Below are 16,038 nucleotides of genomic sequence, written 5' to 3'. Positions count from 1 at the left end.
ATATATATATATATATATATATATATATATATATATATATATACACACACACACACAGAGATAGATAGATAGATAGATAGATAGATAGATAGATAGATAGATAGATAGATAGATAGATAGATAGATAGATAGATAGATAGATAGATAGATAGATAGCAATATAAAAAATGAATAACAAATAAATACATGCATCCTCTGCGTCCACACACACGCACACACATACAGAGTTCAGGATACACAATATCTGCACAGTATAAGCTGTATAGAACAAGTGGTCTCTAATTTTCAGGAAAAAAAACCTTACTTACCACAGACAGTGGTGATGCCAAAAATCAGCAAAACTGAAAGACGGGAGATGGAAGCATTATTAACGTAACAATGTTTAATTCAAAATATTCAATTTTGGCAAAGGAATGAAGTAGCCTACCAAAGCCTAGAGCCCAGAGCGAGAACATCTGTAAACATTTTAGGAAATTCCGACCGCACATTGTCTCTAAAAGTGAGATGCAAAAGAAGCAAACAGCTCAGTCTAAACTGTTTTAAAACCACACCTCCCTTGTGATATTGCCCAAAAATGGGCAATTAGTCATCACAGAATCAAGGTGGCTTATGCGCACACACACACACACACACACACACACACACACACACACACACACACACACACACACACACACACACACACACACACACACACACACACACACAATGTGTTTGCTTAAAAATGTACAGCCATCATAAACCTTCATTTACAACACGGGTTCAGTAATATCAAAGCAGGGTTTTCTCCATACAGGTGATCCAGGTGTTTTGTTTTTTGTTTTTTTTTTCTTTCTTCCCCCCCCTTCTCACCGTCTCTTCTCCGCTTTGGTTTTCTTTCTCTCCCTCTCTTTCTTTCATTCTTTCTCCCTGTCCTATCCCCCAGTCATATCTGTCCCGTTTGTAGCAACTGAAAATAAAATAAATTAAAGGTCAATCAAATGGACCAATATGGCAAGGCCATGATGATCCACTTGGTAAAATAAATCCGCTTGGCATCTTTCTTGGCCTTAAGACAACAATTCTGATGGCTAAAGATCCAAACGGGACACAAAAAAAAAACATTAAAAAAAAAAAATCAAAGCAGGGTAACTAACTTACCTCTGATTTTAAAAAATATATGATGAAGACAAGTTTTAAAATTGTCCATTATGTTCATCTGGGTAGAAAGCGATCTAAATTATAAAATACAAAAGTTTTGGAATGACCAACAAACCCATCTGCACACTTAATGACTGAAAGACTACTCGCTAATACACCAGTCGTGTAGCATATGTGTACAAGAAGACACAAAACAATTAGCACATACTTTTTTTCTTTAAAGAGATCATAGTGTGTGTGCCCATAGGTGTGAATGTGAATGGTTGTCTGTCTCTATGTGTTAGCCTGGTTAGACTGGGGAAATGTTTAGGGTGTACCATGCCTCTCGCCCTAAGACAGCTGGGATAGGCTCCAGCCCCTGCATGACCCTGACAAGGATAAGTGGAAGAGGATGGATGGATGGATCAATTGTACAAGCCAATATCCTTAAATTCCCTATCAAGCATACTGATTGTTTAAAGGTGACACAAGTCAATTCAAATATTTTAGAGAAAGAGGCAAAAATAGACCAAGAAGGGGGATTTTCACATGTTTACACTAAGGAACTCACTCCCCCTAACCATAAATTGTTTGATGTGTGTTAGTGTTTTTTTAAACTCTGTGCTCCATGGTTGGTTGGGTGGTTGGTTGGTAGTTTTAGGTCAGGGGTGGGCAACTCCAGGCCTCGAGGGCCGGTGTCCTGCAGGTTTTAGATGTGCCCTTGATCCAACCTGATTTAAATGGCTAAATGACCTTCTCAACATGTCTTGAGGTTCTCCAGAGACCTGGTAATGAACTAATCATTTGATTCAGGTGTGTAGACCCAGGGTGATATCTAAAACCTGCAGGACACCGGCCCTCAAGACCTGGAGTTGCCCACCCCTGTTTTAGGTGGACTACACCTCATGCGGATCTCACTATGGGTTCCAGCTTTTGGCCCACGCACCTGCAAGCAGTTACTCATCTGTGGCTCATTATCCTGCAACTCCTGGCCACTATTTAAGGCAGTGGCTCAAGACTTTTTGTCGCTGGATCGTTGTACAACTCACATTAGTGTAGCCCTCGCCCCAACTGTCTCTCTTGTTTCCTTGTGATTTCCTGGTTTTGATCTCGTTTTTTTTTTTATATTGTATATAGATTTCCTGGACTCATTCTTGTTTCCCACCCCTGGATTCCTGAGTGTGGGTGTTTGGCAGAGTGACATGGCGTATCAAAAGTGGAGCGTGGTGTCGGTCTCCCTACATCCCGGGGATTCCTGGAACCCCCGACTCCCTCACATTTGTATCTTGCTCACTTAGTGTTTGCAAATAATCCTTCATTGCACTTTTTCCCTTGAGTCAGTCCTGACAGATGCACTTGATATGTGGGCGATTGTGTCTCAAGAGTTGGGAGTTCGCCTTGTAATTGAAAGGTTGCCGGTTTGAGCCCCGCCTTGGACAGTCTTGGTCGTTGTGTCCTTGGGCAACACACTTCACCAGTTACCTACTGGTGGTGGTCAGAGGGCCCGGTGGCGCCAGTGTCCGGCAGCCTCGCCTCTGTCATTGCGCCCCAGGGTGGCTGTGGCTTTGGGGTCCTTAGGGACTAGTAAAGCGCTATACAAATACAGGCCATTTATCATTTGTGGAGCATGGAACCTCTTTTACAATATCCATGTTGTCAATGGAAAATTGTATTTAGTAGTCAGTATAATCTTTTAGTGATATAAGTTTGCATATGATAAAATACTGCATGTAGTTATTTGTTTTAGGAAATATTTAACCATGTATGCTTAGAGGCATATAATTAATTGTGTAGTGACAGGATGTGTGATCTCTAACAGGCTGCAGGCTTGGTGTGCACTCCAGGAATGCACCCCCACGTCCTGGGAGCATGAGAGGTTGCACCTTGTTTTATTGTTTTAACATAGCTATGTCTGTTTTAGTCTAAGTGCCTTTTTGCCTAGATGAACCGCTGGACTTCTTCACTGGGTTATCTAGGGTGAACCATCTAGGGTGGGGGAGGTCTACCCTCCTCCTGACCAAGGATGTGCCTTTTATGACCCTTTGATCAGCAGGACACACACACACACACACACACACACACACACACACACACACACACACACACACACACACTGAAGTATAAATAAAGACCGGGGCAGTTTCTTAGTGCGAGTCTCTCAGTAGGGAGCTGCCCTTGCTAGCAAGAACTCTGTGTGTTTCTCTTCTCTGAGTCTTTACTGAAGAAGTGTTTTAGAATATTTTCCCTAACACATGTTTATTTAGCTTTTTGTGTTTAAACTGCTCATCAGTTCACATCACAGTAATGAGAACAAACACTCTGTGGCCATTTAAACTATGAGGGATGATTATGGTAAGAAAGAGGCAAAAAAAAGTAAGACTGTGATCAAATGATTTTTTTCTAACTTATGGTTTAGATCTGTTATGGATATTGTTAGAGAAATAATGATCTCAGTTCTCAGGTCAGCAGCCAAAATATCTCAATCTCTTTTGAAGATTGCTCAGTCATCATGTCAGCCTCCCACACAGGCTGAGATATGGGGGAGGCTGCCTGCTACACCAAAATTTAGTAGGTCATTAGTAATAGAACTTGGCTGAATGCTGAGGTGGCAATTCAGCAATTTGATTCATGTTACAGCAGCTCAGGGTGAATGAACATGGTGCAATAAAAGTAGTTTTAGAAGTACTTTTTTACAATGAACTTTTACTTAAATTTACTTCAGTTGGGTCAGGGGTTGCCACTAAATTTTATTCAGGTGTGTTGCAGCAGGGACACATTGAAAAGTTTCAGGACACCAGCCCTCGAGGACTGGAGTTTTTGGACTGTATGAAATGAATAAAACTAAAGATATTAATTTTTTTTTAAAGAATCTAGGTTATATACATGTGAGAAAAATCTAAGAAATGTGGATAAATGTATATATAAAACTTAACAATAAGTAAGGAAAAACTGTACAGGAACACAAGAGGTGTAATCCTTCACTGCTCACATTAACTCTGTGGATAAGTTCACCAGGGAAGACACATAGGATAACTGTTTGCCATTCCTGGACTGTGCCGTGTACATTGAAGGGAATGGAGACCTCAAATTAAAATTTATCGGAAGCCCACACACACGGACCAGGACCTCCTCTTTGACTCCCATCACCCTCTGGAACACAAACTTGGAGTAATCAGGACCCTACAACACCGGGCAGAAAATATTCCCTTTAAGCCTGAAGGGAAAAAGAAGGAACACACACATGTGAAGAAAGCTCTTAAAACATCAAGTCAGCAAAGAGGCACAGAAAAGAAGATCAGACACCAGCGAGGGAGGATAAGAAGGACAAACACAACAACATTGTCATCCCCTATGTAGCCGGTGTATCAGAAAAACTCAGGAGAATCTGTTACGGCCGAGAGGGCCAGGCTGTGGACTCAAATGAAGACACAGAGGGAGGCAAAACGGGCGTGAACACAGTGCTTTATTTACAGTGCCTAGTGAACTTACAAAGCAGGAAACTATGAATGCTATGAACTGTGGAAGCTATGAACTGAGAACTGTGAGGCCAAACTGTGAACATGAAACTCTGAGTGCTATGACTAGGTGCTAGATTTCACGGATGGATCCGGGGAATGGAAAAAAGGGGCAGCGACTTGGATGGAGGTACGCAGTCAGCGTAGCAGGTTTAAAGTGTCATGCGAGGAGGGGGTGTCCAGGGGGTTCCGGGTGAGGAGTGTCCAGAGAGGATCCAGAATATGCTTGGAGTGAGGGGCTTGGCAGGGAGGCAGGCAGGTGTAGTCCAATGATGGAAAGGAAGCAACCAGATGACAGAACCAGCGTCCAGGCGGAGATGTGAGTAGTCTAGGTTGGGAAGCGCGACTGTCAGGTGGGTCCTATGACAAAGAAAACACGGTGAGGAGAAAAGCAGTAGTTAAGGGTTCTCACAAGGGCTTGGCGGCCTAGCACTGACATGATTTAGCAGAAGATCTGGCAGAGGTCTGTTGTGAATGCTGGTCTTATATGCTGGTGACTTGATTGGAACCAGGTGTGGAAGCTGATCGGAGTCTCTGCCTGAAGGTGGAGCCCAGCGGAGTGGAAAAACCCCGTACTCACCCGGACCATGACAGAATCTCCTCCAAGCACGATATCCCAGTATACTTCAGACCCAGCAACACACTCAGACAAAAACTGGTTCATCCCAAAGGTAAATCTCCTAAACACAAACTTAACAAGGTAGTGTATGCTGTAGTGTAGCGAGAAATGCCCAGAAACCAAACAGCCACTTCATAAACGCATGGCACAACATAGAGGAGCAACCTCCAGGGACAAGACTCGGCTGTTCGTCTGCATCTAAAGGACAAAGGTCACTCTTCCAAGGATGCCAATGTTCACATTTTGGACAGAGAGGACAGATGGTTTGAAAGAGGAGTGAAAGAAGCCATTTACGTCCACTGTGAGCGACCATCTTTGAACAGAGGCGGTGGTTTACGATACCAACTGTCTGCCATCTATAATCCAGTTTTGAGATCCCTTCCCAGACACCTTAACGCCCACTCACATCCTGGGCCATCTGACCTCAGGAAATTCCATGATAGGGTGGGGTTAGGTTTCACAATGAGCTCACCCAAAACCTTGGCTGATTGTGACCTACACCCATTTTCACGCCTTGGCTCATGTGATTAGGCAGAGGATCATTAGGGGGTCTATTGTCCCTCTTCGGGGGAAACTCCCACAGGGCTTAAATCTGGGACTCTCCACCATTTGACCCTAGAACTGAAGAAGCTTCTCAGACAAGAGGTGAAACGTCTTCAAGCGATTTAAAGAAGTCCAGACGCTTTCCTATCCAAGCTCCTTAGACTACAATGACCTGGATGACTGAGAACTTTCACAGACATATGTACAGGATCTTTGGAAATAGAGAGAGGTCGAGTGGGAAGCACTTGGCTGAGTGGCTGAATTCTGTTTGACTGGTGTCTTACCTTTGTGCAGAGATGGAGTTGTTCAGCAAATGCAGTTTTATTGCACTGAAATAAACTTTTGGAACCAAGACAGGAAAAGTTAAAACAGAATTCATGCCACAAAATCTTTTTCTAGGGGGAGAACAGTGCTTGGTGTCAGTGGGTGGAGTCACAGATGATGGAAACGATGCTTTGCTGAGACGTCGTTTGTGCACAACATCCTGGATAGATGGAGAAGTCCTGATGATGTTCACTGCAGTCCTTACCACTCTCTACAGTTGTTTTTTGTCTTAGACTGTGCAATTGCCATACCAGGTGGAGATACAGCTGGTCAACATACTCCATTGTGCCTCCGTAGCAGTCGTACATGGGAGCTATAGAGATGATGTAGTTCTTAGCAGCCTCTCAAAAGCAATTCATCATTAGGGGAGCTAGTGCAACAGTCATTAAAACATGTGATGGTGGATTTTTGGGCACTGTAATGATAGGATGGCAGACTTGAAACATGATGAAACTACAGTCTGCTTCAGAAAGGTGGTAAAGTTGTCCATCAGGACATGTGCCAGCTGGTCAGCAAACTCCCTGAGTATGTGTCCTGGACTTTTCTGGGCTTGCTGCCTTGTGTACATTCACTTTCTTCAGCCTGGCACTGTTGCTGCTGCTGTGACCTCAGAGGAGGGTTCCAACATGGCTGGATGCACCACTGAGAGAGAGGCAGAAACTGTCTGGGATGCACTGACAAACACTGGGCCTCCACCTGTCACTCAAATTAATAGCAACATGAACAAGGTGTCTGTGCTTCCCAAACTATGTATGCTGTGATGCTCATCTCATCCTCAGCCCCCTGCTGACCCCAATTGGGGGGTCTTCTTCACACAGGTTAAATGGAGACAGACAGTGACAGGATCTGTGTGCAAATATGTTAACTGTGAACAAAGCAAACCTTTAAAGGACAAAGCGTCAGGATTTGCAAATGAGCTTAGGCTACAAATGCTTGGGTGTGGGAAATTATTTACACCTTTGGATTCACTCCTCTGGTTGCCAACCCACAACTTTCCACTATCTCTTTTCACTGAATGATGACTTTGCAAATACGAAGCACGTTGGCTCCATCTTGTGAGCAAACAAAATCAAAGACCTTATAATGACCTTAGAGCAGGGGTGGGCAACTTCAGGCCTCAAAGGCCAGTTTCTTGCAGGTTTTAGATATCACCCTGTGTCAACACACATGAATCAAATGATTAGTTCATGACCAGGCCTCTAGAGAACTTCAAGACATGTTGAAGAAGTAATTTAGCCATTTAAATCAGGATGGATCAAGATTGGATCAAGGACAGATCTAAAACCCGTGGGACACTGGCACTCGAGGCCTGGAGTTGCCCACCCCTGCCTTGGAGGAATAAATCTTCTCTTGGAGAAAAAGCTTCTTCATTTTCTCAGTTGAAGTTCGATACATTTTCAGACCTGTCAAAGATAAAAAAAAAAAAAAAAAGAATGAATGAAAATGAAATAAAAATCACAAAATATCTTCCTTTATGTCATGGTGGTCATAAGAGGTGTGGACCCAGGCGCAGACAAAGATGCAGGACAGAGTGTTTCAAACTGAGCCTTTGTTGCAGCTGTAAGAATTACCACAAAACCACCAACAAAAACCTAAACCGGGGACAGCTAAACATGAAACTATAAAACTAAACAACCTGAAACATGGAAACATAGCTGGAGAGACACTGGGGAAGATGAGCAGGATGACCAACATGCATGATACGCAGACGCTCCAATGAAGAACAGAGGTAACCACACACTAAATATACACACAAGGGCTGTGTCTCAATTCAAGGGCTGGACCCTTCCGAGGCCGCATTTGAAGGCCGACTACGTCACAGTGACGCGACGAGGGCTGTCCCAATTCGAAGGCTGCTCCAAATGCATCCTTCATTCCCCCGAATTTGAAGGATGGGTCAGGTGTATCCTTCGTGGCCCAACCTATCCCAGGATTCATAACACAGCCCAGCCAATTCCAGTTTCCAACAATAGTGGCAGCTGCTTAGTTTTAATATTAATCTTATTACTCTTTCTGGGTCACAAAGTAAACTTTTAACATATTTTCAGGCAAGAATGTAGCTGTGTCAACTTCAAATATCTGCTCACATATTTGCAAAAGTGCTCCAATATTTTCTGAGACTCAATAGCTGAAAGGGTGGTAAGGACTCACTAAAGCTGACGAGAACACCAGACTCCCTGCACATTGTTTTCAGACCCCGCGCGGTCTTTTGCCACTCAGGTAACTTAACAATGTTATTGTTTGGCTTTTTTCTGTGTTTTATTTGTTCCTGAGTAAATCGGTTTGGCTGAGATTAAAGTTATAGTTTTTACACAGCTGAATAAACAAATAGAAAACTGATCAAACAGAAGTGTGAGATGGTAGAGAATTTACTCCAATGTCCTGTTATATTTAAGACAGCAAGGAGCAGATGGCTGAGTTTATTAGACACAGCTGGTGACGTAAATCTGAAGGCTAGACCGTCCTATTTCACAGCCTCGCACTTCCAGCCTTCTCAACCTGGCCTGAGTAGACTGCGAAGGCCGGGTCTCTGAAGGATGCCGCCCTTGAATTGAGACCCAGCAAAGGTAACAAGGAAATGCCACACAGGAGGGAGACACAGCTGAGCCTAATTAGACAAGACAATGGGGAAGCAAAACAGAATACATGACCTGAGACACAGACCTTCAAAGTAAAACAGGAAATACAACCGTCTTAAGGGCACAAACTTGAAACTACACAGGGGACACAGAGTACAAGGACCAAAACCTCTGAACAAGAAATACAAAACAGAAACCATCACACTAGCAGTCAAACCCCAGATAAAAACAAAGGTCTGTAATAATATGAAAACCAACCCAGGACCGTGACACCTTATGTCTATCTATCTGGTTCACTTGAGCTCTGTTTTGCTACACTGTTTACTACACAGTGGCTGTGGGGCAAAACAAGCCCCAGGTGTTGTGAAAAGTTCAACTGGTAATTCATCTTATTTCATCTTTCAAAAGTATGTGCTTTCAAAATTTATGTTGCAACATAACAACGGACTAGTGAAAAGTTATATATATTGTTTACATCAGTGGCTACAAAATTTACTTATGCTCTGTGGGTGGATTTTTCAAATGTTTGCGATTACAGGTCCTGAAGAAAAATGCTACAGTGAGCTTAAATGACAACAGAGGAGGTAATTTTCAGCAAACTAGCTTGTAGCATGACTTTGATTTCAGAAATGCTCTTCTGCTTATGTCGGATTTAATGAATGGTTATTTGACTTACCTTTGACACACTTTTAACAAGTTACTTTACTGTGTCTTTAAAAAGTAATTGTATTCAAAAACATTATTTTTAATGGTATTAACAGTTGCTTCTTGATATCTCTACATGTCCACCTTTATTATTATTATTATTATTATTGATGTATAGAATAAAATATTTCAAAATTCACTTTTCAAATAAAAAAAAATTGCGAATATTATTTGCAAATTTGGCTCTTTGCTCTCACGTCCACTAGGGGGCGGTAATGCACATTTAAGCTGATTTATATGCGCAAATGAATCCGTCGAGGAAGAAACCGAACCACAAGGTCTGGGACTAGATAGCTGTTGCTAACGGTGCTAACACGAGAAAGCACACAGTAAGTAAAGGAAAGAGCATTTGTGCATTTTAATTCGATTGTTTCACTATGCTTTCTGGTCGTTTTGTGCGGTTATGTTGTGTCTAAATTAAACGGGATTGTAAACCAAGTGTCTGACTGTTAATGAAGTTCAGTTGATCATAAACTGGCCAATTTTACTTTTCTGGTAAATTTGCCTAATGTAGGTCAGCGTACATTTTAGCTTACTGTAACATCTGCTCTGGATGAAACGATGATATAAATCGGGGTTTTTTTCGTGTTTATTAATAACTTAAATTTGAAGTGCATTTTTACAATGAAAAGTCCCGAATGTATTTAAGAAAGAAAGAAAGAAAGAAAGAAAGAGGGGGGCTGGAGAGAAAACGATAAAAAAAAAACTTAATGAAAATGTGGATAACTTGTTATCAAAACCCTGAATGGCGCATCGAATATTTGCTTTAATCTTACAAAGGCACGCACAAAAGGAAAAACACAAAATCAAAATATACTTTACAGTGATATGCAGCTGAGAATGGGATCAAATCATTTGTTAATCAGCAACTCTTAGCGAGCTATGAAAGGTTCGTTGATTTCAGTAAAGCTAAGAATGCACGACACTAAGGCGAGTGTTGTTGTTGGGTTTTTTGTTTGTTTGTTTTTTGCTTGTTTTTCTTATGTCTCCGTTATATCTCTCTTATCCGTGACATGCTGCTTTTAATTCTGCCCATGTCAAACATCTTTGACTGAAGACCAGTTCTCAAAAATCTGAACACGGATATGCGTAATTGACAGGATAAAGAGGGAAAAAAAGAATAACCACTTATACTTAGAATTGTTAAGATGTCATTTTGATCCCATAGAAATGAACTTAAAACAAACACATATGGTTTACATACATTTTGTAGCAGGATCTGTAACTATAGCGCTATAATTACATAACTGCTTTTATACCTGTTACTTAATGTAACTAATAAATAAATAAATAACTTTTCCATGATGATCCCCTTCACTTCATTTTAAATACGTCTTACATATAATAAGAAAAGTTAACTGACAATTTACAAGTGACAGTGAATGACTTTTTCATAATATTGTAGCTAATCTTGAACTGCAAGTAGATCTGTTTATTTTTAGTTTGCAGTTTAATCTTTTTTTGTGTGGTTGTGCTTGGAAAAGTTTTTCTTGAGCACATTTATTTTCCTGCTCCTGACTTTTATTTTCCTTTTGCAGGCTTTGGCAGAAGCAGTCAGCATGGCGACTCCAGTGCCCGTACTCCGCCTGCCCAAAGGACCTGACCCCAACAGCCGTGGATTTGACCCCAACTCGCCCCGCTTCATCGCTCTCTGCCGAACCTCCATTTCCTCCTCAGCAGCTTCAGATACCGACAGCGAGCAGCTGCAGAAAGAGCAGGATGCTCGATCTGTGCTGAGAGAGGGCTTCCTCCGGTGCTTGCTCTCCATGACCAACAAGAAGGTTCAGTTCCAGATGTACGAGAATGTGAAGGTGGAGGCCACATTTGGGGCATCAGATATTGACGTGCTGAACTTTCAGGTGTCTGACCTGCACACTCCCATTGGTGTGCAGAAAGAGGCTCTAATCAGATGTCAGGATGTGATATCATTCACCTTTGATGTATAAACATGTTGCTTTTGTGTGTGCGGTGGACTGGATTATATGCTAGTGATTTGACTGCATTCAACAAGCAGTCCCACTGTTTCAACACAAGAGGGAGTCGCGTGCCTTTGTGTCAAGAGGTAGCCATCCAAACCTGATGGCAGAGTTTAGTGGTTGCTCCAGAGCTCAATGATACTCTCAAATATCAGAAGTGCCACTAGTGGTTTCATAATAAGTCTCAACAAATGCGTGAGGTAGAGGCTGTAACAGTCTGCAAAGTTAAAGAAGTGCAAAACTTCAAAGATAATGCAGCTTTTTGAGGTCAGTGAATCCTGCCAGATGTCACCTGACATTTAGCCTCAGTATCATGTTTATGAACAGGTTTCCTGTCTCAGTTAAACATCAGAGTTGGATATGTACAAACATGTTACTGCTGTACTGGTGCTGGAGTTGTGAAATTGCCTCATTCAATTTAACTGAATGTGGTATATAAATTATTGCACTTAAAGGAAACACTTTTGTATTCTCTGTGAAAGTGATCAGGACTGTGTGGCAAAATGTTATTTTTTGCAAAATAAAATGTTTAAAGAAATAACTGGTAAATATTCATGTTTAATGAAAAGCTCAATTTCAAAAGCCACTCTTGAATCGAGCCCTTTTCCTAAAGTGGGCTCATTAAACTCTTCCTTTTGGCATTGTGCAAAGGTCTTGAGGTACCTCCATTTCTTTATTATTTTTCTACAGAAATGGGAAGTATGTGTGATTTATTGAAACGTGTAAAAACATGCAGTTTAAATAAAGCAAACTTTTTGTACATTTACAGTACAAGCTTCAAGGTCAATATTTTGTAAGACAATCTATATTCTTCAGCACATCCTGAGCTCTTAAGACAGCTTTTTTGTAATTTCTTGAAGTAGTCTTCAGGAATAATTCTCTGGGCTTCTTGAAGGACATTCAAGAAGCTTTGGATGTTGGCTTCCTTGTGTTTCATTCTCTCTTAAGATAATACACTGCTTCAGTAATGTTGGAGGATAATCCATGATGTCTTTCATTGTCTTTTTCTATCCAGCTATTCTTCTACTGCATTGGCAGCATGTTTGGGATGCTAAAAAGTAAAGCATTTTCCAATCAGATACGTGGAATCTTGGTGGTATTCCACGGTTCTGATAGTACCTTTCAGTGTTCATTATTCCACCAATTTTGAAAAGCTTTTTAACACTGCTCCAAACCACACTAGACCCTCCACTGTGTTTTACAGATGGCTGGAAACCTCTTCCCTGACCTCGTCTAACTAAAAAAAAAAAATCAAATGTGGATCACTCCATAGGACCTGTTGCCACTGTTTTTCAGTCCAGTCCTTGTCTATTTTGGCATTGCTCAGCCTGTTTCCCTTAAGAATGGCTTTTTGATGGCCACTCTCCCACTGAGACCATTTCTAATCAGACTTCAGTGAACAGGTTTTTTGTTTGTTTGTTTTCCCCCTTATTCTTAAGGACACAACTTTCGGATGTTATGTCCTTGGCTGTGTTGGCTGTAGTTTGTAATTTAGGTCTGACACTTGTCCTCCACTTGGTCAGTTTCCTCAATTTTTTTTAAGATTGCACTGCACAGCGTGTCAAGATATGCCAGGTTCAGCTGATACCTCTTGTGGTGGAATTACATTGCTCGTGCAAAAATTCTCTTTTATGCCTGTCAGATTTTATTATCTTTGGTATTTAGCTTAATAATATAATAATGATAATGGTAATAATAATAACAGATTACTAGTAATTAATAATTCTTTAGATTAATCTAAAGAAAAGGAGTAAATTGTGGGGGATATTTTTAGGGACGGGTTTTTGTTTTTTTTGTTTTGTTTTTTCAACAACAGGCTGCTATTAACTGTCTGAACTGTTCAATTTAAAATGGATTCTTTGCCAAGTTGTCATTATCTGTAGACACAACACTGGTGCATTACTTGAGTTAGGTGCTTTTTATGTTTGGGTGATTCATAGGTCAGTGTTAAGTGACTTAAACATTCCTCTCAAAACAATAACAAAGCATTCCTCTGAAATGGTCGGCTATCTGGAAGCTATATATATATATATATATATATATATATATATATATATATCTCCCACTTTTGTGTAGTACTGTATAATGTGACTAAGGGTTAGGTTCATACTAAATATGACACCAGTCCATCACAGGGCTAAGAACATAAAGAGTAACACCATTCGTACTCAACCATATCTATAACCAATTTAGAACCATCGTCCAACTCAGTGGTTCCCAAACTTTTTTTGCTAGGCCCCCCTTTGTTTTACAAGAAAAATGTTGGCCCGAGCCCCGTGCTAGCAGTGTCCAAGCGTTGGTTTTTATTTATTTATTTATTTTTTTTCCCTTTTCATACCGCGCCCCCCCTGCAATGCCCCACACTTTGGGAAGGTCTGGTCTAACTTAACATGCATGTGTTTGGACTGTTGGAGGAACTGTGTGCATTCACAGGGAGATCATCCCAACTCCACACAGAAGCACCTCCAGCCAGTTGGAATCAAAGTCTGTCCTGTAAGGCTTACCACTGCATAGCTATATTTTAACCCTTTTTTATAATTATTTAAAAATGCCTGACAACAAAGCTACAAACTGAGTTTTCTCCAGTTGGCTCTCTATCATCATGATGACCAGTGTAATATCTGTTTCATCAAACTGGTAGAACAGTTTGTCGACTACAGTAGCAACAGTTAGTTGCACGCAGTTTTTATATTTATTGGTTTCTGCTTGAAAATGTATTACTATTTTTGTTTTGTTTTTTTAAGAAAAATATATGTGCCAGTGCCCTTGACGTACATATATCATACTGGATATTTATTTTGTTTGTTTTTATTTGGAGAAATTAAAAAACAAAAAACCATTTAATCTATAAAAGTGTGACAGCCGATTTCCTTGATCTTCAGTTTCATATTCATAATAATGACATTAAACGTAATAAAAGTGTTGCTGTACAATGAGCTAACTTAGACACAGTTCAAAACCTCATGTTCACATGTAGAACTGTTATAGTATGTTATGAACACTTTAAGTCTTCATACTCAATTGATTAACTGATCAATGGAAAATTGTAATTTGTTCCTCTTAAAGGTTTCATCAGGTACAGAGTATAAAGAAACAAAAGATATTTCTCCAATATCATCATAAAAGTAATGATGTTTGGACTGCAACAGTTTTTAAAGTATTATCTTGCTATCCTCTTTCTTAGCAAGTTTTTCACAAATGTTTTTTTTTTTTACTCGTGAAACTCGCCTGCTGGACTGTTCAGCAGGATCTCAACTGACTGACTGAAAATGATGATTCTGATGATCAAGAAATTTGTAATGATGACAATTCGAGGTTCATCATCTGTCCTTGTTTCTGACCTTGCATCTATGGATGCAGATTATAGTGATGCGATTATATTTTTTCAGTCATTTTTACAGCATGGAACATACAGTCCCAATCAAAAGTTTAAGGCCACTTGAAAACGATTTTAAAAAAAATGCATGGTTGGATCTTAACAAGGTTCCAAGTAGAGCTTCAACATGTAACAAGAAGAAATTGGAGTAAGACAAAACAATTTTTGGAGCGTGCAATTTATTGAAAACAACGCTTTAACTGAAACAGTCGGCTTTACAGTTGATCAAAGGTTTAGAACCACATGCCTTTTAAAGGCCAATTATGTGCAAAAATATGGATTCATTGTCATTTTCTGTCAGGTAGCACGCTTGCATCAAGCACGCCGTGAAACGATTTTTGAAGTGATCAACAATAATGGTGGACCTACTTATTACTGAGTTCGTGTTTGGGACTTTGATTTCTGTTTTTGGGGGGTTTATGGGTTTTTTTTTTTGTTTTTTGGGGTCCTAAACATTATATCAGCTATAAAGCAGCCTCTTTCAGTTTAAGCTTGTTTTTAATAAATTGCATGCTCAAAAAAATGTTTTGTCTCACTCCCATTTCTTGTTGTTGCAGTTTGAAGCTCTACTTGGAACCTTATAAGATCGAACCCTGAAAAATAAGATTTTTTGCCATTTTTCAAGTGGTCTTAAACTTTTGATTGGGACTGTATAACCTAAATCAACTGTACTCTTTGATGAATCAGGATTACACCAGATTGTTTTTCTTGAATGTTTCAGTAATAGAGCCCATACTGACTCAACATATGATGGCAGCAAAGACATCCGTCGTGTAAGTCCCTGATCATTAATTAAATACAGAAGAACAGTATTGGTCATTGTTTTGTACCAGCCTCATGGGGAGGAGGAGGGGTGGCATCAATACTATTTAATCTTCCTAAAAGGTGTATTTTGCGAGTTCCCAATAAGTCATTTTATTTGAGTGCCATTAGGCGGTCGTGCTGTGCCTGTGTCTCTTTTTGTACCTGAATTATCTGACCACTCAGTGGAGACAGTCATCAGTGAGGTAGTGACTCATCCCCCCCCGTCCGCCTCCCCGCCACCCCACATTGCTATCCCTCTCACTCTCTCTCACCCTCCCTAATCCGAAATATGGCTTAAACCTCTGCATGACGTCATCAAGCCTGTGTGATTGAATCAGGAAGCCCTCAAGGACAACCAATGTTAATTTCATATACTGTTCTATGACCAGCAGCTCTCAACTCCCCCAGCTCTCACTCTCACCTCTGTGACTATCTGCAGTAATGTATACAATACATAAACACATTCATTTCAATTTTA

General features: G+C 40.5%; 1 protein-coding gene across 1 annotated transcript; it reads left to right on the top strand.

The window, feature by feature from the left end:
• The first annotated feature begins 9,656 nt into the window (after window positions 1-9,656).
• On the top strand, window positions 9,657-11,522 carry gemin7 (gem (nuclear organelle) associated protein 7). Its single transcript, XM_085380769.1, has 2 exons — window positions 9,657-9,733; window positions 10,943-11,522. Exon 2 carries the CDS (start codon window positions 10,964-10,966, stop codon window positions 11,348-11,350), a length of 387 nt encoding a protein of 128 aa, XP_085236895.1. The 5' UTR covers window positions 9,657-9,733; window positions 10,943-10,963; the 3' UTR covers window positions 11,351-11,522.
• Window positions 11,523-16,038: the final 4,516 nt, after the last annotated feature.

This window comes from Rhamphochromis longiceps, linkage group LG14, assembly GCF_057381845.1.
Source record: "Rhamphochromis longiceps isolate RC_006_pf linkage group LG14, R_longiceps_female_GT1.1, whole genome shotgun sequence".
NCBI classification, from domain to species: domain Eukaryota; kingdom Metazoa; phylum Chordata; class Actinopteri; order Cichliformes; family Cichlidae; genus Rhamphochromis; species Rhamphochromis longiceps.
Note: the sequence above shows the minus strand (reverse complement) of the source record. Positions and strands in the feature narration are given on the sequence as shown.